Source organism: Phocoena sinus, chromosome 1, assembly GCF_008692025.1.
Source record: "Phocoena sinus isolate mPhoSin1 chromosome 1, mPhoSin1.pri, whole genome shotgun sequence".
Classification (NCBI taxonomy): Eukaryota; Metazoa; Chordata; class Mammalia; order Artiodactyla; family Phocoenidae; genus Phocoena; species Phocoena sinus.
This window is the reverse complement of record NC_045763.1, coordinates 24,600,073-24,620,853: the sequence shown is the minus strand read 5'-3', so window position 1 is coordinate 24,620,853 and position 20,781 is coordinate 24,600,073. Positions and strand designations below refer to the sequence as shown.

Sequence of the window (20,781 nt, the reverse complement as noted above, 5' to 3'; positions counted from 1 at the left end):
CGCGGCGGGCGGGCGGGCGCGTGTGGGGCGCGGGGGCACCCGGGCTGCGGGGGGAGCTCAGCGTCCAGCCCCGCCCCTCCCCGCCCCGCCTCCCGCGCTGGGGGCGGCCTGGCGGCGGCGCACGCTTCCTGCAGGCGCGGCGGCCGTGGGCGCGGAGCTGCCGGGCGGAGCCGGGCCGCCGAGCCGGAGCCCCGACCGAGAGCGCGCCGGGCCAGAAGCCGGGCCGCGCCGCCGTCGCCGCCGCCTCGGGAACAAAGGCGCCCGCCCGCCCGCCGCCGCCGCCGCCATGAAGCCCGGTCCGCCGCACCGCGCCGGGGCCGCCCACGGGGCTGGCGCTGGGGCCGGGGCCGCGGCCGGGCCAGGGGCCCGCGGGCTGCTTCTGCCGCCGCTGCTGCTGCTGCTGCTGGCGGGGCGCGCCGCGGGGGTGAGTGCTTCCCGCTCCCGCGCCCCGGCTTGCGCGCCGCGCCGGCCCTGGGGTGGGGGGGGCGGGGGTCCAGTGCCTGGCCGCCCGCGCCTCCCGGGGGCTCGTTTCCCCGGGGGCTCGTTTCCCCGGGGGCGGGACCCTTCCCCGTGGGCGGCCTGGGGTCCGGCCTGGGGTCCGGGCGCGGGGCCGCGCTGGGCGTGTCTCGGGTCTGAGCAGACGTGGCTTTGCTTCGTGGGTGTGCCCGGACCGCGGCCACTTTTAGGGAATCGGGTGGCCTCCCCCTGCTGGGGGAGGGTGTGCGTTAGGTTCCTCCCTCCGAGGGTCGCGGCGGGAGGGCAGGGGGGCCCGGGGAGGGGGAGGGGTGAAGGGGACCTGTGTGAAGGTGACCTGAGGGGGTGGGTGAGTGTGACCGCGTGTGTGGCCACCTCCGTGGAGGGTGCTGGGACCTGTGGGTGTGCACGGGTGAAGGATGAGGCGTGAGGACCAGTCTGTCCCCATGGATGGGGGCCATCGTGCCCTACCTGCGTGTGGTCGTGTCAGGGTGACCCATTGTGCACGGTGTGTGCCGGAGACGGGCTGGGGACTGTTGGCCGTGCTGTGTGTGCCTACAAGGGGTGAGTGTGTTGAGGGGGAGACCTCTGTGGTGGGTGTGTGCTCCAACCCATGGGAGTGTGTGTGCGTGTGTGTGCAGGCGTGTGTTGGCAGGTGCATGGGTTACCCCGTGCGTGGAGCATGCACCCCTGAGTGGCGCCGAGTGTGCAGGTAGCGGTGAGTATGTATGTATGTATGAGGTGACCCCTGGGTGTTCCTTTGAGTGACCGCAGCAGCCGTGGGGTTGAGCTCAGTCCCAGCTCCATCAGGGGGAGCGGGAGGAAAGGCCACCTCCTCCCCTTTGAGGGACCCAGGTCCCAAGTGAGTTCCCTATGGGCACGTGTCTGGAGCCTGGCCTGGGCATGAACTGGGGGGTTTCTAGGCCTGATCCCCTTGGTTGGTTCTAGGAGCTATGCCTGTCCCCCGTTCCCCAGGCTGAGAGGGACCCAGGCCTCTCAGGCAACCCCCCCCCGCCCCGCGGTGCCTACTCCACTGCAAGTCTCTTTGGGCCTCAGTTGGCCAGTCTGTGAAATGGGAGGAGGTCAGGCAGGGGCTCAGAGGTTGCACCTTGGACAGGCAGGCTACTCCTCAGCCTTTCCCATCTGGGGACTATGAGCTGGGGTGGGGGGGAGTGTTGAATGCCAGGCTGAGTATGGGGCCCGGTGGGCTGGGTGCCTCATCCCCAGTTATTCCCCAGGTGGGGTGGGGAAAAGAGGTCCCTGGGAGGGACAGGGACCCAGCCCATCCTAGCAACTGGGTTACTTTCTCAGCTACACTTCTGGAAGACCATCTTTGAAATCAAAGATGTGGAAATCACACAGCCTTGGGTTCAAATCCTGATCCCTCCCCTGATTCGTGGTGTGACCTTGGACAAGTTATCTCACCTCTCTGAGCCTCCATTTCCCCCTCTGTGGAACGGGGCTAATAACACCCTCCTGAGAGATTAAATGAGAGGATGTGTGTGCTCACCCACAGGAAGAGCTCAGTCAACGTTTGGTGTGTGATGAATGAAAGGGACACCGGACAGCATGCTTTAGACCTGGCAGCCCAGCAGGATCCCGAGCTGGGTGACCCCTGGGCAAGTCACGTCCCTCGCCGAACAACTTTTCCTCATCCATAGAACAAGGCTCGTAATCCGTGCCCCATGAGGTGGTGGAAAGAATTAAATGAGCGCACAGAGGTGAAAGGCCCCGATAAGGCAGGGTGCCCCTGGATCTGAGGCCGAGGTAGAGTGGGTGTGGCTCAGACCCAGTGCTGGGTGGCAGATAAATCACACCCCTGGGGTCTGGGCCTGGAGGCTCAGATGGTGGGCTTGACTTGGAGGAGAGGAGGGGTGGGGCTCCGGATGAGGTAGGGGGGCATCCCTCTCCAGGCTTCACACCTTTCCAGGGGCCCGGCTGCCGAGCAGGGACATCACCTCATCTGGCCTGGGAGGCAAAGGGTTAACGGGTGGTGACCAGTGGCCAGGGTGGCACACCAGAGGAAGAGAGTGATGCCTGCAGCAGGAGGGACTGAGATTAGACCAGAAGAGCCCCAACCAGGATGGCTCCACGAGTGGCCTCCGTGGCGGGGGCCTCCCAGGACATCACTGGGATGGGCAGTGGCTGGCTCAGGGTAGGGGAAGAGCAGGATGACACCTAGGTGCCCACCAGCTTGAAAAGGAGTGTGTGTGTGTGTGTGTGTGTGTGTATATGGAGCAGCTTCCAGTAGCTTCAGTAGGGGTAGTGGGGCTCATTCGCGCTGCAGATGGTGATTTGGGGTGTGTGCATGTGTGTCCTGGCATCTGCTCTGGGAGTCCTCTCCTGAGAGACCAGCTAATTATGACTCTGAGAGACATCTGCCTTCAGGGCCGCTTCAGTTGCTGTACTTAAGTCACTACCCAGAAAGACCCAGAGTGTGGGGATCCTGGAAATTTCAGCTTGAAAAGTGTTCTTTAGATGCTCAGGGCTGAAAGGGATTTAGGTGTCACTTAGCCTTGTTTGAATTCCCAGTGTTGGGAGTTCACTGTTTTGTGGCTATGTGACCTTGAGGAAGTTACTTAACCTCTCTGTGCTTTCATTTCCACCTCTGTAAAATGGGGAGAATAGGAGAATGAGCGGGGTTAACATATAAAGCTCTTAGCACAGTGCCTGGCGCATAGTAACACAGCAAATGTTCACTTGTTCTTTTACAAGGTTGCCATTCTGTGTTTGGGAATGTGGTAGGGATGGGGGGTGGTAGGGTGAGGGACCATGGGAAGGGGAAATCAATCAGGGAATTCTTTTGAATCCCCAGCCCCATGCCTGGTGGTTCCTGCTCCCTCCCCACCCCCACGATTTCAGGTGTCCAGGAGCTCCCTACTCTTCCCTCCAGCTCCTCTGGTTGACTGTGAACATTGGGTTGCCAGGGCAAGATTTTTCTCACTTTAAAAATTAAACGTTGGGGACCCCTAGACTGTTCCAGGCCAGGCCCTGACACAGGGATACCATAGGGATCTGTTGCTGTTAGCACCCAAGGTGGCAGGGGCTCCAGGGACAGAAACTTTGGGTAAGGGATTTCTGTTTCAACGTCCTCATTGTAAAATGGGGACAATAACAGTGCCAGCCTCACAGGGGTGTTGTGATGAGAAAATAATCTCCTTGGGGAGACTGAGCACAGCTTGCCAGTGAGCTCTCAGGAGATGGGGCCTTTCCAGGAGGGAGCCCGGAGGGCAAGGGAGGACTTCCTGGAGGAGGAAGTTTTAAGCTAAGCTATAAAAATGGTTGCCATGTGACACTGAGCAAGCTGTAGCCTGCCCTGACCCTCAGCTTTCTTACCTGTCAACTGGGGACAAATACTTGATGTATACAATTATTATTAGGGGTGTTATTGGTCGGGGGGGGTGTCACATCATTCTCATGCCCGAGTTGGGACTGGAACCTGGTGCCTTCTGCTCCCTGGGGAGCAGCACAGTGCCCCCAGCTACAAATTCAGTGTGTTTCTCATTCCCTCATATTGGGGATTGGTGTGGGGTTGACCTCTGCTGGAGAAAATGCGGTGTGGCCTTTTGAAAACAAATGGCTGCTCCTACCGCATGGATTGGGGCATGGGGTCCTGGGAGGCCCCAGGGCAGCGCTGGGGCAGGGACAGCTTTGAGCTTGACATCTGGAAAATGCTGGGGCAGAAGTGGGGTGGATGAGAGGGGCATCGTGGAGAGGAGAGAGTCAAGACAGAGCTTCCCCTAGAAGTCAGGTCTTGCTGCAGGCCTCCCTCCTGTCCCTCCCATTGGAGCTGGGACCATGCCCCAGAGCTGCTTGCGGGGAGAGGGATGGGTTGTTCTAGAAGGGGCTGTAGTAGGATTCCTGAAGGCTGGAGCAAACTGAGACAGCTGGGGATGGGAGGTGGTGAGCCTGGCAGTGGCTGAGGCCATGATTTGGGAGGCAGCTTCCACACCTCTGAGGGCTTAACAATACAAAGAGCAGCTAACGCATACTGAGAGCCCTGCCCACTGAGCACTTTATATGCATTGGCTCATTTAATCCTCATGATAATCTTTGGAGGTAGGAATTGTTAGAACTCCCATTGTACAGATGGAGAAAACTGACGCAAAGAGAGGTTAAGTGATTTGCTCAACGTCACACAGTTGGCAAGTGGCAGAGCTGGATTGAGCCAGGGCCTGGCAGGCTAATAGAACTGGGCCGCTAGTCCTAATTTTAGCCTCTCTTGCTGTGTGATCTTGGGCAAGGTACTTACCTCTCTGGGCCCTCCTTACCCGCAAATTATGCCCACATTACCTGTATCATGAATGCCTGCTCATTGCCAGGCTCTGGGCCGGGCATGTCTCCTATCTTTTTTCATTTAATTCTCACTGTAGCCTTGGAGGCATGTTGCATGGGGCGGGGGATGGGTCTGGCCCTGGAGCCCTTGCCCCTCCACTGCCTCACAAGGCTCTGTGATCTGTAAACGAGCTATTCTGAAGGTCATGGGTGACGGGTCAAGGGAGAGCTTTATAAACTGTGCCGGGAGTCAACAAGATTGGGGGGGTGCGGGGGCTTGTGTCTGGATCATGTGATCATGGCACAGGACAGGGGAAATGTTTAGAACCTCAGAATGAGAGGGGTCTAAAAAAGCCACCATTCCCCCTGTACACACACTGGATGCCCCCAGTGTGTGGCTCACTCTGCATAGGCGACCAGGCCTGCCTTTAATCCCTTCTGACCCTTAGAAAGTTGTGTGGAGCCCAAATGTACATCCCTACCACCCCATCCCTGAGTCCTGGCCCCCTTGCACCTGAGGTTCTCTCTGGCCTGAGTGACTGAGCCTCAGAGCGGGGGAGTGACTTGGAGGTCACACAGCAGTCAGGAGAAGTATCAGAATACTTTCTTGATAGACCATGAGTGCCTTAGGGAGGCTCTGTGTTTGCCTTGTTCTTTGCTGAACCCCCAAGTCCAACTCTTTGCCTGGCCCAGAATTGAATGGTTTGAATGAAGGAAGGAAGGAAGGAAGCCAGGACTGGGAACTTTGGAGCCCAGGCTGGGGCTTTGTGTCGTCTACTTTGGAGGTGAGTTGCGGTGACAGTGAGGCTGGCAGAGTCCTGCTGGGTCCAAGGTGTGTGCCCGTGGCTTTGGAGGCGCCAGGGGGCCGTATGGGGTGGGCCTGCGGTCTGAGCGCCAAGGTGCGGCCACCACTTCTGTGTGGGACAGAGGCCCTGTGGCTCTGGGCTCCAGCCCAGCTGCTTGGAGCCCTGTGATTTTGTGTCCGGGGTGGGGGCAGGGTGACTGGAGCCCGAGGCTGCCCCGGGGTCCAGCCCCTTGCTCACCCCACAGCTGCCCCCTGAAGCAGCGAGCAGGATCTGTGCTGGTCCCAGACCACCTGACTCGTCTTGCTGTCCCCCCTAATGTTCCACCACATCCTGGGAACATCAGGCCAGCGCCTGGTAAATATTTGTTGGCTGACACCCCCTCCCCTTGCCTTGGCTCCCAGCCTCCCAAGATTCCAGGAGGCCGGGTAGGCCTCACTTCCGGCCCCCCTCCCTCCAGAGCAGGCCCTGGCCAGAGGGGTGTCTGCTCCCCTCCCCCACTGACCAGGCCCAGTCTCAGCGCCAAACAGGAAGCCGTGATTACAGGGGGAGTCTGAGCGGCAATGGCTGAGGGCCCAGCGGGGGGATGGGGTGAGGGTGGCCCCTGACAAGTGATCTGGCCCCTTCCCTACCTGGCTGCTGAGGGTGGAGGGCAGGGAATGCCTGTGCTGGCCTTTCATACCAGGTGGAGAGGGTTCTGCGTGCCCCAGCTGGCTGAGGTCTGCCTTCTTCCCACCCCTGGGTCCCCACCTGGGCCTTGGTGCTATGTCTGTTTTGGGGTCGCCAAACCTGAGGGTGCAGCTTGAGAGCCAACTGGACCAGGGTTGAAGTCCTGGTTCTGCCAATTTCTGGCTATGTGATCTTGGCAAGTTCACTTAGCCTCTCTGAGCCTCAGCTGCCTCTTTAAAATGAGCTAAGAATACCTCTGCCTCAGAGTTCCTTGAGAATGAACAGCACAAAATAATAAAGTGCCTGGTGAGCAGTGGGCTCTGCTCCTACAAATAGCGATCTCTTCCGTATACCTGCTTTGGTTCTGCTCTTTTCCTGTCCCTTTCTTGATCTCACCGAGGAATTGCATTTTGGGGGTGGAGAATTTGGGAACCAAGTTTGAATGATCGTGGATGACCCAAAGCAGAATCCCCGCCGGGCTACCCCAAGAGGGAGAACGTGGGCCTGGACTCCCAATTGCAGCAGGCAGGATTTGGGCCAGATTAGAGGAAGCACTTTCCAGTGCCTCGTGGTACTGAGTTCATGCGGAATTCGGTTCTTTGGAGCTGTTGGCAGCCTGTGGGTAAGTCTGGAGGCAGAAGATGGGACTTGATGACTCTTCAGGCCCGCCCTTCCAGTCCTGGAACCCAGAGAGACCTTGCTGTTTGAGATATAGCCATGGACATGGTGACGCTGGGCTGGGCTCTTCCCATTTTCCTCCCAGCTGGGGAGTACCTCGGCTGTGTTCCATTCATCACACAGGTCCTGGCCCAGAGTAGGTGACTGTTGTTGTTTGCATAGGACCTCAGGGGTGAGAGAGCCCTAAAGAGACCGTCAGCCCCACAGCCCTGCAGCCTGTAGCCTGCTGTCTCACAGATGGGAGTCCCGAAGCCCAGAGATGGCCTGGGGCCTTGGCCAAGGACTGGGGAGGTGGTCTCATTGAGCCTTCTGACGCTGGTGAGGCTTGGAGATGTCAAGCCACCTGTCAGAGCTCACACGGCTGCTCACTGGTGGAGCTGGGTGTTCAGTTGCGTTTCAACTACTCTGGGTTCTGGCTGCGCTGTTGCTGACCGTGTTATCACCCCTTCAGGACTGGGGTCTTCTGAGATGAGCGATGAGTGGTGGGGGCTTGGGGGGCTGGGGAGGAATCTGAGGAGTGGGTGTGGGGTGGGGGATGATGCTAGTTAGGGCCTATACCCCGCTTCTGGGCCATGGACTTGCTTCACTCTGGGATCAGCCTTAGCCCAAGCCCTCCTAGAACTCTGCACCTCCTGAGCTGCCAGCCAGGCCCCACCTGTCCTGCCCCCACCCCGCAAGCCCTGCTCACCGGCCCAGACTTTAATAAGGGTAATTTAGAATCAATCACGAGCAGGATCTGGGAAATCTAATTGCAGCAAGCTGATTGCCAATTCGATTGCGGGCAGCAGGGCACTGTGGGTGGCTCATTAGGCCTGTCTTCCCTTCCTGGGGTGGGATTTGGGGGGCTGTGTGGGGACTGAGCAGGCAAAGCTCCTGGAGAGGTGGGGGGGCTGTTACAGTGGGAGCAGGGGAAGGATATTCTTGCTTCTTGGGGTGCCTGGCAGCACCCATATACTGACACCCTCTCCAGGGCCCACAGCCGGGGTGGGTGCCCACGTCTGTCTCAGCCCTTCGCTCACCTACCACATGTTTCCTGCCACCTCCTCACGGCTAGGCTGCCACTGAGGGTGGGGTGAGGGTGTCTGCAGCTGAATTCTGCCTGGCTCCTGCCCTGAAGTTGCTCCCTTGTCAGGGAGCCAGGCATGATGGTGATGGTGACAGTGATAGTGGCCGGTCCTTAGAGAGCGCGCGCTGCGTACCGGGCACAGTCCAGGTGCTTAACATGCTTTATCTCAGTTCTTACCACAACCCTATGAGGTAGGTATTGTTACCCCATTTTACAGATGGCGACACAGAGGCCCAAGAGGTTAAGCAGTGTGCCCCAGGTGAGGCAGTTAGCAAGCAGCTGGAGTCTGCTTCCTGAGATGCCATGTTGTTTGGGGGCATCGGGCAGGCCAAGGAGGCTCAGGGCTGCGTGGGCTCGGGCACCGGGCCTGTCTTTTGATGGACTAGTTTGTTCATTCTGCGGACATTGATCGAGCACCTGCTCTCCACCTGGCCCTGTGCTGGGGGCTGTGGGTGTGCAGGTGTATCTTGTGTGTGTCCTGCATCTTGTCGGTGAGCCTTGCTTGGTGGGTTTGTGGCAGGCGTGTTGTGCTGTGAGGGCAGGCATTGAAGAGAAGCAGGGAGGAGGCCCTGCCTCCCTCCCCCAGACAGGTTCGAATCCCAGCTCTGCCACAGAAGCATCGTGAACCTGGGCAAGCGACTCCTTGACTCAGCCTTACTCTCCTCCTCTGTCAAATGGGCCAATAATGCCTCATTCACTAGGCTGGGGTTAGGAGCAGTGTTGGGGGGAGGTGCAGCTAGTTAACGAGTTGGCAGCTAGTTAAAAGGAAGCTGCTCCTGAATAATTACTTTTTTTTTTTTTTTTTTGCGGTACGCGGGCATCTCACTGTTGTGGCCTCTCCCGTTGCAGAGCACAGGCTCCGGACGCGCAGGCGTAGCGGCCATGGCTCATGGGCCCAGCCGCTACGCGGCACGTGGGATCCTCCTGGACCGGGGCACGAACCCGCGTCCCCTGCATCAGCAGGCGGACTCTCAACCACTGTGCCACCAGGGAAGCCCTGAATAGTTACTTTTATTTTACTTATTTTAATGATTATATTTTCCCTAAGATTGTTAGGTCTCAGAGGTGAATCTGAGAGGTGGCTTGTCATGTGACCATGGGCAGCTACCCGCCCTGCCCCCCAGCCTCTACTTCCACATCTGCAAAGTGGGGAAATTGGATTGGGTGACCCAGGGGCCTTTCCAGTCTTCACATTTGAGGAACTAACAGAAAGACCAGAGGCCAGAGAGGGCAGGGCCTGACCTGGGGTAGCCCAGTTGGGAAGGGAGGGCAGACCTGCTCGGTTGCGGGGAGGATAGGAGGCCTGCTTTCTTCAAGTGGCCTGTCTATGGTTCCTCCTGGGCCAGGGTAGGAGGGGCCCTTTCCTTGCCCATCGCGCTGAGCACCACGTTCCTTCCCAGCCTCTGGGACATGATCCAGGCCAATTGGAGGCTGGGCTGTGAGTCTGGTTTCCTGGGCAGAGAGGAGCAACTGGGCAGGGAGTCCAGTGCCTAGGTTCTTGTCCCTGTTCTGCTGCTGACCTGCCAGTCACTGTAGGCACTGTTTACTGCTGCCCTCTCTGTGTCTGGCCTATGCTGAGTACTAGGAACACTGAGGGGGCTCAACCTGCTCCCTGACCTCAGGAAGCTCCCAGTTAGATGAGGGGCTGAGGAAGTGAGTCAGGGGAAAGAGAAGTTGGTTTTGGCTCTGGCGAATCAGGGAGGGCTCCATGGAGGAGGTGTCCTTTGTTTCAGGCCTTGAAGGATGGCAGCACATTGACAGGCAGAGGGATCAAGGTGGACAAAGGCTCAGAGGTGGGAAAAGTCATGGTATATTAGGGAACCGAAGTGTGGTTAAAGGTAGTAAGTCCCAGCTCGGGGAGAGACATGTGTAGAGATGGGAACGTACCTCCCTTTGGGGTGGAAGAGCCATTGCTGTAGGCGGTGCTGTTTCTAATGAGAGTGTATTGCTTCTTACGTTTAACAGACATTCACTGGTCACCTCCTGGGTGCCTGGCCCTGTGCCACGGGGTGTTTTGGGGCTGAACAGTTGAACGCCAGAGGGCCTCAGCATGGGAGAACCAGTGGCTCACAAGGTGGGCTTTGAGTCCAAACCAAGGCATTGGGTTCCATCCTCAAGGTAGAGGATGTTGGTCTGTAAAATGGGTGCAGCCCCACGCTGAGGGGCTGGCATGGGATGACAGCAAGAGCATGGATGTGGTGATGTTAATATTGAATTATGCCTGTTGAGTGCCTGCCATGTGCAAGTTACTCTGCCAAATGTCTTATGTAGAAAAGCTCACTTAAGGGCTTCCCTGGTGGCGCAGTGGTTGAGAGTCCACCTGCCGATGCGGGGGGACACGGGTTCGTGCCCCGGTCCGGGAAGATCCCACATGCCGCGGAGTGGCTGGGCCCGTGAGCCGTGGCCGCTGAGCCTGCGCGTCTGGAGCCTGTGCTCCGCAACGGGAGAGGCCACAACAGGGAGAGGCCCGCGTACCGCAAAAAAAAAAAAAGTTAAAGCTCACTTAATCTTTACAACCTTATGAAGGAGCTACCATTATTACCTTGGTTTTACAGAAAAGGGAATTGAGGCACAGAGAGGTTAAGAAACATGTCCAAGGTCACAGAGCTAGTAAGTGGCACACTTACTAGGATTTGAACCCAAACAGTCTAGCCTCAGAGTACTATCTGATGCACAAGCTCTGCTCCATGCTACCACGTGTGCTGCAAACTGTAAAGTGTGGTGCCCCGAGAGGATGAATTTAAGGCCAGTCAGGTCTTGCTGGGTGAGCCTGTGTGGCCGCTCTGGGGGAGCCCCGAGCTGGGACTGGGACTCTTGGCTTCCACACGGGGCTTCTTTGCTGCATGTTTTCTGTTCAGGTTGGGCCATGGGCTGAGGCCAGCCCAGGCTGGGGAAAGATCAGAGGACTGAAGATGATTTCAGCTGGAAGGCCTTTGGAAACACTGTTGTCCAACTTGTCATTGTCCTGAAGGGGAAACTGAGGCCGAAGGAATGCTCTCGAGTCATAGTGAGGTCTTCTGAGAGCTGTTAGTTCAGCCTTTTTGTTTTGCCCATGGGGAAATCGAGGCTCAGCGAGGTACAATGGCTTCCCCAAAATAACACAGCAAGTTGGTGGCTGAGCTGGGACTAAGAACTATGTCTCCTGACTCCTAGGCAGGGCACCATCCCCTGTACCATGTTTCTTCTCTTTACTTGTCTCTTTCTGCCTAGACTGCAGGCCCAGCTCCCACTGACCTCTCCCAGGAAGCCTTTTCGGACCCAACCAGCTGCCCTCATGCCCAAGACTCTATACCGAATTGATTCCCTTCAGTGCACTCAGTGTGCTTCTCCAGCCTCATCCCTTTGACCCCCTTCTACCACCCAAGACTCCTGGCTATTCACTGGGTATAGCGCACAACATTGTTTCTCTTGCTTTCATGTCTGCCACATGGTGTTCACTCTCTGTGGACTTTTCTTCTCCAGCAAACTCCTGCTCATCCTCCAAAACCCAGCACACATGTCCACTCCTCTGGGAATCATTTACCAGCCTCTTCTCCCAGCTCCCAGGTACAGTGAGCCCTTTTTCAGACCCTTCTCTCGGGTCTCCCTGTTCTAGATTCCCAGGCACTGCTCTTCTTCTACAAGCTGTAGGATTCTTTGCTAAGCCCCAATTCTGTTACTTGCTTCATAGTGTCTGGCTCCCCACAGGGTTACATCCTTACCTCCTTGGAGCCCTCACCTGGATACATTGTTGCAGCAGCTACTCCCCCATTATATCATCTCCCTGGTCAGCTTCACACATATTACTTTGTTTCATTTCCCCAATTCAGACATTGCTACATTGTTCCTTCTTCATGTTTTGGAACCTCCTCAGTCTATTTCACTTCTGGTTCTCCCCTGTTGTCCCATCTCCTCCTTTCTCCCCAGCCCCCTCCTCCTGTGATCCCCGAGCTTGGAGAAGAGGAGAGTGGAGGCTGGCAGCGGGGAGCACTGCGGCAAGAGGGCACTTCCTGCCTCCTTACGGGAGGTTCAGGCTTGGTTATGAGAAATCTTCCCCCTCTGCCCTCCATCTCCCTCCACCGGCCATCCTCCTGCACACCTCCTCCTCTGCGGCCCGCTGTTCCTCCCCTTCCCTCCCATCCTTTTCTCTCTCCCTCTCCTTCTCTGGTTCCCCCGAGGCCTCTGCCGCACTCGCTCCTCAGGGCTGATGGGAACCTCTCGGGTCCCGGCTGCGACTCAGGGGCCCGGAACCGAAGAGTCCCCTGGGGGACAGGGGTCTTGAGGGCCGAGGGGGTGTTTATGGTCAGGGCTAGAGGGACGACTCTACTCCTTGTCCTCTGGGCCTGGAAACCCCCATTCCCTTCATCCGCCCCTCCAGAAGTGTAGTTTCAAGGGCAAAGGGCCACAGGAAGTCAGCCCCTCACCTCGCTGTTCAGATGAGGACGCCAAGCCCAAAGATGGAGCTTGGATGTTCAGGGTCCCCAGCACTGAGAGGCAGAAGAGCTCCCCCAGGGCAGGTCCCTGGGTGGGTGAATCCTGTTCTCCCGTGAGGCGGGGGAGCCAGGAGGCTGGTTTGGGACAATCTCAGCTCCAGAAGAGGTGGTTCCGGCTCTGAGTTCCGGGGACCGTCTGCAAGTCAGTCTGTGGTGGCACCCAGGGTGATCCTTTATCCGTGCGGAGCTAAGGCCATGTTTCTGTTTAGGTTCGGGCGAGGGGCTGGGTTTATGGGCGCATGCGTGTGTTGTGGCGTGTTACTGTGTGTCTGTGCTGATGCATGGGGGCCCTGGGGTCTGGGAAGGGAGGGACATTTGTGGCCTGTTCCTTTGCCACCAGCTATTTTAGTGACTCAGGTGTGAGGCCAGGGGAGTCAGGAGCCCCCAAGTTGCTGTCTCTCCACTTTCTCAGCTCTAGGGGGCTTGCTGCCAACAACCTGGGGTGACCACCGTACTAACAGCTCCTGGGGGAATAGTGCATGAAGTTGGGAGACGCTCTCCTGCCTCGGGGTGGGGGGGTTGATGCACAGATAGAAATACGTGCACGTGCAGACCCATTTGCGTGAAAGAACAGGTAGACCTGAGCCCACACCTGTCCTGTGCACACGCGTGGAGACACAGACCCACAAACGTACCTGAACACACACAGGCACCCAGAGACAGGGACACACACTCTACCAGGTGCACACGGACCACTCGCAGAGATGCAGCCCTTGTACTCACACCAGCACACCCAGGCCCGCACAGGCACCTGAGCCCACCTAAGACAACCCGAAGGTATACACACACGGGTGTACCTGTACACGTGCCCAGAAATGCCCCTCAGTGTGCTCACACGTGTGCGCCTGCATGGCTGCATGTACACACACATGCATGTTGCTGGAGCTCTAAGCGACCAGGAGTGTGTCCGTCCTTAATCCCAGCGCTTAATCCCAGAGTCCAGGGAGCGCAGGTCAAAGGGGCAGCTGCTCATCTGACCTCCTTAGAGGTGATTAAGGTGGGGCTCGGGGGTGGGGTGCAGAGGGCCTCAGAGCTTGTCTTCTGCATGGCCTCCAGGGATGCTGCAAGCTCAGAACTTGGGTTCTTTCGGAGATTTGTTTATGTGTGATTTACCAAACCCTGGTACAGACAAGCTGGGGAGGAGGGAGAGGGGTGTGGCTGTGTGTCCCCAAGGGAAGTGACAGCTGGGTCAGAGAGGCCAGGGGAGGCAGTCCCTTCATTTAACTACCTGCCTGCTGCGGACCCTGAGTCAGAATCCCCAGTATGAGGCGTTCCAGGGATTCTGATCTCTGGGAACACTGTTAATGGGCAGAGGGTTGCTGGACTAAGTGGGAAAATGAGGCCCAACCAGGAGATGCTGAATTTGGGGTCCTGAGCAGGGAGGGGGGTGGTCACTGAGACAAGGGTGGGATGGGGAAGCTTCCGGGAGGAAGTGGGGCCTGAGCTGGGCATTGAAGGTATCAGCGCCTGGGGCATTTGGAAATGCACGGGGATACTTCTTGTTGTCACCGTAATGGGGGTGCTGCTGGCATTTCCCGGGGTGGAGGTCCCGGCTGCTAAATGCTGCAGGGCCTGGAGAACTGTCCCGCCCAGGGGTCTGCAGTGCTTCTGTTGAGAAAAGCTGTCAGGTCATGTGGCGTGGCGGGTCAGCGTGGGCCTCGGCTCAGAGGTGAGACTGTCCCCTGCACGCTGTGGGAGGCAAGGCCATGCCCGCTACCCAGGGTGCCGTAGAGGTGTGCCGAGGTTGCAACCCGGCCTCCCCTCCTTGGATGCATGTGTGTGAGTCTCTAAGGGGTGGCTGGGATAGTGATGTTTGGGCCGCAGCCCCACTGGGGCTCCGTCTTTGACCTCTGCTCGTCAGTTGGGTGACCTTGGGCAGCTCGCCGGTGACCTTGGGCAGCTCGCCCGTGTCCTCTGGAAGCCGGATGGTAGCCACTGCACCGTGGGGTAGTTTCAAGAATTTGGGTTTACTTGGCTCAGAGTCCAGCATGTTGTCCAGGGCTGGTGACCAGTGGTGTTTGTAGTGGGGGCAGTGGTCATGAGAGGCCTCTATCACTGCAAAGGTGGCAACCACCACACTCTCCTTGTCCTGGGGTTTGGGGAACAAGCTGGGTCCCAGGAATAGCCCTTTGCCGCATGTCCATCTTCGAGCCCGGCTTTTCCAGGCCAGGCCCTTTTGCCACAAACACTGTCTGCGCTCTAGTTCTGGGGCTGGACCACTTGGGCTCATTCATCTGGATGTCCCTGGCATCCTGCTCTGGTATGGGGCTGGCTGTGGTGCCGCCCCCCTGTGGGGAGGGAGGCCAAGCTGGTGTGATTGGGGCTCTGATGGCAGGATCCCAGGACCAGGGCCTCTGACCCTGCCTGCAGAGGGTCAGGTGATGGGTCAGTTGAAGGAGTTTTTGGTCAGGGAGTCATGTTCAAGTGACGTATGAGGAGGGGAGGGTGTGTCTCATCCCTGGACTTCAGGGCACGTGGGGGCCGGGCACTCAGTGTCCCTAAAGCCCTGGGGGCGTTTGGACTCCATCTGAGCTCGGTGTGGAGGGTAGAACCTATGGCAGGGGGCTGAGGATGGATTGGCTGGACACAAGGATGCGCTGGACCTGCAGGAGGCTGGTGAGGGTGTCGGGGTTTTCTCTGGTTCCCTCCACCCATAGCTGGGACTGAGGGCTGGGGGTTCCTCGTGATGTTCTTGGCTCCCCCCTCTTCGGGGTTCGTTGGGGCTCCTGCCCTGCAGTCTGAGCTGCGGGGAGACCGCTTCCCCTTGTAGTGACCAGATGGGGGGGCGGGGGTGGCGAAGCTTGCTGAGGTTGTGGAGTGGAGCAGGGAACTAAGGCGGTGCAGGCTTCAAACCTGGGTTCAGCCTGGTAGAGGTTTGGGGGACACCAAACACTTGTCAGAGGCCTGGCAGCTCGTGCCTCAGCCCAGCCCTCAAGACAGACGGGCCTCTGCACAGAGAGTAGGGAGTGGAAACCAGCCTGGGGCTCAGCGGCTGCCAGCTGGGCTGGGTGGAGGCTGGTGCTAGAGCCAAGTGGAGGCAGGGCAGGGTGAGGGGCTGGGCCCGGTGAGGTGTCTGTTCTCAAGGCTGCCCTAGACAGCCACGGGGGGGAGGGGCAGGCGGACTTGACTTCACACTTAGATGTGCCTCACCGCTAGGGCCTCGCCATCCTCCTGACCCCTTCCCTGGCAGGGACGTATCCTCATGTCTCTTGCTGAGGGCGGCCAGGGGCCAGCCACATGGACAGAGGGTCTGAGTGGGAACATCCTGGAACCACTGGTGGCTGGAGCTGGGGACACTGGGGTCTAGCGGTGCAGATGGCAGCCAGCCTGAGTTTGGAGTTGCCTCCCTTCTCTTGGGTCCCGCTGGGCAAAGGCTGCTGCTTCCATTGGTCCCACCTGACAAAGTAGCCTTTGGCAAGCGCAGGGGAAGCATTTGCTGCACTGGCCTCTCCCACTTGTGGTCTGTAGAGTCAATGTTTGCCCTTCGGAGGAGGGGGCTGGGGAGGCTTCACCTGGGGCTTGGTTAGGGGTTACTCAGAGAGAGGTCACTTCCTCTCCCATCCGAGCATTTGAGTCCAGGTTCTGCTGTGTGACCTTGGGCAAGTACCTCACCCTCTCTGATCCTCAATCACACATTCATTCTTTTCTTTTTTTTCTAAACAACAGCTTTATTGAGATTTAACTCAGATACCCCACAATCCACCCATTTAAAGCATGTAACTAAATGGTTTTTAGTATTTTTACAGCTGTGCAACCATCACCAATATTACTCATTTCTATCTCCCGCAAAAGAAACCCTATACCTATTAGGGTTAGAAAAGGGTCACTCCTCTTTTCTTCCCAATCACTCAGCCCTAGGAGTCACTAATCTACTTTCTGTCTCTATGGGTTTGCCTATCTTGGACATTTCATATTAATGGAATCAAATAGGATGTGGTCTTTTGTGACTGGCTTCTTTCACTCAGCATAATAATTTCAAGGTTCATCCATGTGGTAGCATGTATCAAGACCTCATTTCTATTTTTGTTTAATAATATTCCATTGTATGGACACACCACCTTTTATTTGTTCATCTATCAGTTGATAGATATTTGGGTTATTTCTGCTTTTTGGCTGTTATGAATAATGTTGCATTTTTTTTAATATGTGGACATATGTTTTCACTTCCCTTGGATGTATATACCCTAGGAGTAGAATTATTGGACCGTATGACTCTATGTTTAACCTCTTGAGGAACTGCCAGACTGTTATCCCGGGCGGCTGAACCATTTTCCATTCCTGCCAGTGGTGCATGGGGTTTCCAACTTCTCCACATTCTCTCCACTACTTGTTATTTTCTGACTTTCTGATCACATTCATTCTTGCATCCATTCATCCCTCAGGTATTTATAGAACACCTGTATTTGACAAGGCAGGGTGCTCACTGCAAAATTGGGGAGAGAATTTATCTATTAAGGAGGAGTTTAGAAGATTCAGTGGCACCATAGCTGTAAAAACCTCCACGCACTTAGTGACAGGAGGTAAAGATTATCAAGGGGAGAAGCTGAGGGTGGTCAGGGAATCACGGGACCCCATGAGAGCAGAGGAAGAGAGAAAGGAGTCTGTGCATTTTGACCACCTTCTCTGTGTCAGAACCTTTGCTTCAGTTCTCATGACCTTCTGGGCTGTACTGTCGTCCCGTTTGCTTGCCCCAAGGTCGCTCAGCCAAGAGGTAGCTAGGCTTTGGGCTGAGATCCTGTTTGGATAATCTCATTTAATCCTCCCAACCCTTTGAGGTTGGTACTATTATTATGTTCATTTCATAGGAGAAGAAAATGAGGCTCAGAGAGGTGGACTTTCTTGCCCAGGGTCACACAGCCGCTGAGGGCCAGTGCTGGGATTTGGACCCAGGCAATCTGGCTTCAGAGCTCCTGCTTACTGCGAGGTCCCACCTGTCTCCCAGGATGCAGGACATGAGGGTGAGGGCTGGGGCATCCGTCTGCCCCTATATCTCAGAGAGTGTTATCTGGGGCTGGAGGTGGCCTTGGAGGTGAATGTGACCCTAGGCAAGCCTCAGGGGCCTCCTCCAGTTTGTTTTCTGACTCCTTGCTCTATGCCTCAGTTTCTCATCTAGGTGATGGTGGTGGTGGCCCTGGAGGCCCCCATGACTCATGCTGAGTTTGGCTTGTTCTGTCCCTCGAAATGGAGCAGCTCAGAAGCCAGCAAAATAGGCCTGGGGTGAGGAGCTCTATCTCCACTGTTTGTGAGTTTGTGCTGGTTATAAATAACCTAGCAAACGGGAGGGTGAGGGAGACCACAACTGGACTCCTCAGGAGGCTGGGCCTGGATACAGTCACACACAGATGGGCACATTTCCTGTGTGTGTGTGTGTGTGTGTGTGTGTGTGTTGTGTGTTCTCAGGGTGTGTGCCTAGCATGTGCCTGGGGAGGCTTTGGGGAGGACGGAAGAACTGTGTGGTGTCCCAGCACAGCTAGAAGGACTGGGCCTGCCTCGGGCTGACTCAGCAGGGTCTCTCTGGTTTCCTGGAGGCCCAGCAGAACCCCAGGGCTGGTGAGGTCTCTGGGGCCTCTGCCCCTTGCTTCAGGTGGCCCCTAAGACCTGGCAGAGGTGTCCTGTGCCCTTTGAGCTTGCCTTTCCTTAGGTCCTATCCTGTGGGATGAGAACCAGACACACAGCATTGGGTCTCTCTCTGCTCTCCCAGGCCCTTCCCCGTTACCAGTCCCCCCCTGGTAATGCCTTGCTCCCCTTAACTCCATCTTGACTCACCAGCTGAGTTCTCTGTAACCTCCAGCAAGTTGCCTGGCCTGAGACTATGGAGTAAGGAGGCCCATCTCACCTGGTCCTATCAGTAAGGGCCCTGGCGTTAAGTAGGTGCTCAGTAAATGCTACTGTCCTTCCAGCCCAGGCCTGGTTGTAAAGCGGCCAGAACTGTAGGCTCTGCTGGGAACCTGCTGTCTTGCATGTTTTTGTACATAATTTGCATAGTTGTTTTATGAAAAAACTGCTGGGATCAGTCTCAGCCTCTCTTCCCTCCTCCCAGGGCAGTTGGAGCCCTGGTTGGATTTTGGAGGGACCAGAGAGAACTTTGGATGGGGAGACTGAGGCCAGAGGACAGGGTCCTGCCCAGGATCACATAGTGATTAGAAAAGTAGGTAATGTGGGTCTGTAAGGGTGATCCCGTTCACAGTATTCACTGAAAAAATATTGATGGAGGCCAACTGTGTCCCACTCACTGCCACCAGGAGCTGTTGGAGGGGGAGATAGGCATTAGACAAGGAAGTAAGTAAACAAGCTAATTTCAGGCAGTGGTGACCTATGAGGAGTAAGCCTGGTGTTGACAGTGATGGGGTGTGTGGGGAGGTCACGTGGATGCATTTGGTGGTCAGGGAGGGCCTCTCTGAGGAGGTGAGCTTTGAGTAGGGACACCAAGTCACGCCCCAGCACTCACTAATTGCCTAATAACTGCTCATCATGTCACAGATGGTGTCTTGGTGTGTTGGGAATCATCATTCCCATTTCATAGGTGGGTAAACTGAGGCCCAGTGAGGTGAAGGAACTTGACCAGGGCTCTCTGGAAGCCAGGACCAGAACATCTAACCCCACACTGGGTTGTTCTGGGAAACGTGGGCCCTTGCCGAGTCTGTTGGCAGGGATGGTTGCAGAGCCTGGAGACTCAATCCCAGGGGCACCTGCTGGTGAGTCATGGGGTGGTGGGTGGGGCTGCTCAGTGGAACCGGGCCACCTGTCATGGGAACAGGGCTTGTCTTCCATTTCTTCTCATTCCCAGACAGTCCATCTCTTCTGTCTGTCTCTGTGCAGGGTGTTGGGGAGGGTGGGGTGGTGGTGTGTAGACTCTGAAGCTGCCAGCCACCCCCCCCTTGAGGAAATTCCTGGTGGGGGAGACTGGTGAGGACTGGGTGTGTGCTACAGTGTGCAGAGCAGGGTCCTTAGGGTTCAGCTAATCCAGGGGTTCAAATCTGGCTCCATTGCTGTGTGACTTTGGGCCAGTTGCTTCACCTCTCTGAACTTTGGTTTGCCCATCTGTGAAATGGGGACAATAATCTCTCACCAGTAAGACGTTTGTGAAGAGAAATGGGGCCATGTGCATAAAGTGAGTGCTCCTCTGTGGGAGCTGTAACGGTTGTCATGGTCAGGGAATAACGGCCTCAGGCCTTCTACAAAAAAACATCCTGCTGTGTCCCCACTGGCGGTTTAACAGCCTCCTCAGTCTCCTCATCTGTAGATGGGGACGGTAGTACCTGCTTCCCAGGGTGGCCAAGTGCATTCCATGAGAATCTGGTAGAAGGGGCCCACCGGAGTGATGGGAGATGGTTGGTGGCCCCTCCTTCCCCAGTAAATGACAACACAGTGGAGGCAGAGTCCCCACGAAGAGACTTCAGAACAGGCAAGTGGTTGGCGTGCGGTAGCCTCACAGGGGAAGCAATGTTTCCTGAGCACATCCCTGTCTTGTTGACTGTGGGTCACCGGGTGTCTAGAATAGTGCCTGGTACACAGTAGGTGCTTAATAGATATTGCTTGTACTGACTTTCTGGTGGAGTAGGTGCTGGTCAGGCAGAGATGTGGAAGGGTGTTCAGGAAGCAGGAACAGCATGTGCAAGGCCTGGAAGGAATCCATAAAGGATTCAGTGTGGGAGGAAAATGGGAGCTGGGCAGCTGGAGGCCTCAGTGGGTGGTCCTGCTCTCAGACACAGCCTTGGGGACAGGAATAAATGAGCAGTGTGAGTCAGGGTGGCCGAGAAGGTGATGCTAGAGGGCAGGTGGCTGGGATGGATGGAGCAGTGACAGTGGGGGGGGGGGGGGGGCGGGGAATGCCCCAGCCCTGAGTTGAGGAGAGGGCTGGTGTTCCCAGGGTTGCACTGCCATCCTCTGTCCAGGTATAGGTGACAAGGGTGAGCAGCTGTAGGGTGGCCAGCCTGCACCCTGGCTGGGGCCGGCGGGGCTGGTGGGCCGGGAGCTAGGCTGATGGAAGAAGCTGGCGGGTGGCCCGGGGGCGAGGTGTCTGGGCGCAGTAAGCCAACCGTGGCGGCCAGCCGGTGAATGCCGGGGGAGGGAACCGGGCTCTGCTAAGCCAGCCAGTCTGCAGTGAGGTGCAGCTACGGAGCTCCGGGCCACTGGGCCTGCCAGCTCCCTTGGAGGCTTTTGTGTTCACTTCCTTCCTGCTGGTTCCTCTTTTTGCTCATAACTCACGACCAGCCCCAGTGGGGTCTCAGCAGAAGGAAGGGGCCAAGGAGTTTCAGAGACCAGGGCACTGCGGGCATGGGGACTCAGAAAGAGCGTGGTTCTCATAACAAAGTACGCTTGAGTTTATTGTAGAAAGTTTGGA

General features: G+C 56.9%; 1 protein-coding gene across 2 annotated transcripts in view; it reads left to right on the top strand.

Moving 5' to 3' along the window:
* The first annotated feature begins 286 nt into the window (after window positions 1-286).
* SDC3 (syndecan 3) overlaps window positions 287-20,781 on the top strand; it is a 38,028-nt gene continuing 17,533 nt past the window's right edge. Inside the window, exon 1 of one of the 2 annotated variants that reach the window (XM_032638353.1) lies at window positions 287-424. In XM_032638353.1, coding sequence (XP_032494244.1) covers window positions 287-424 — 138 coding nt within the window. Of the gene's footprint in view, window positions 425-17,603; window positions 17,655-20,781 lie in introns of those variants that run through there. The other variant, XM_032638363.1, reaches the window with a different exon arrangement.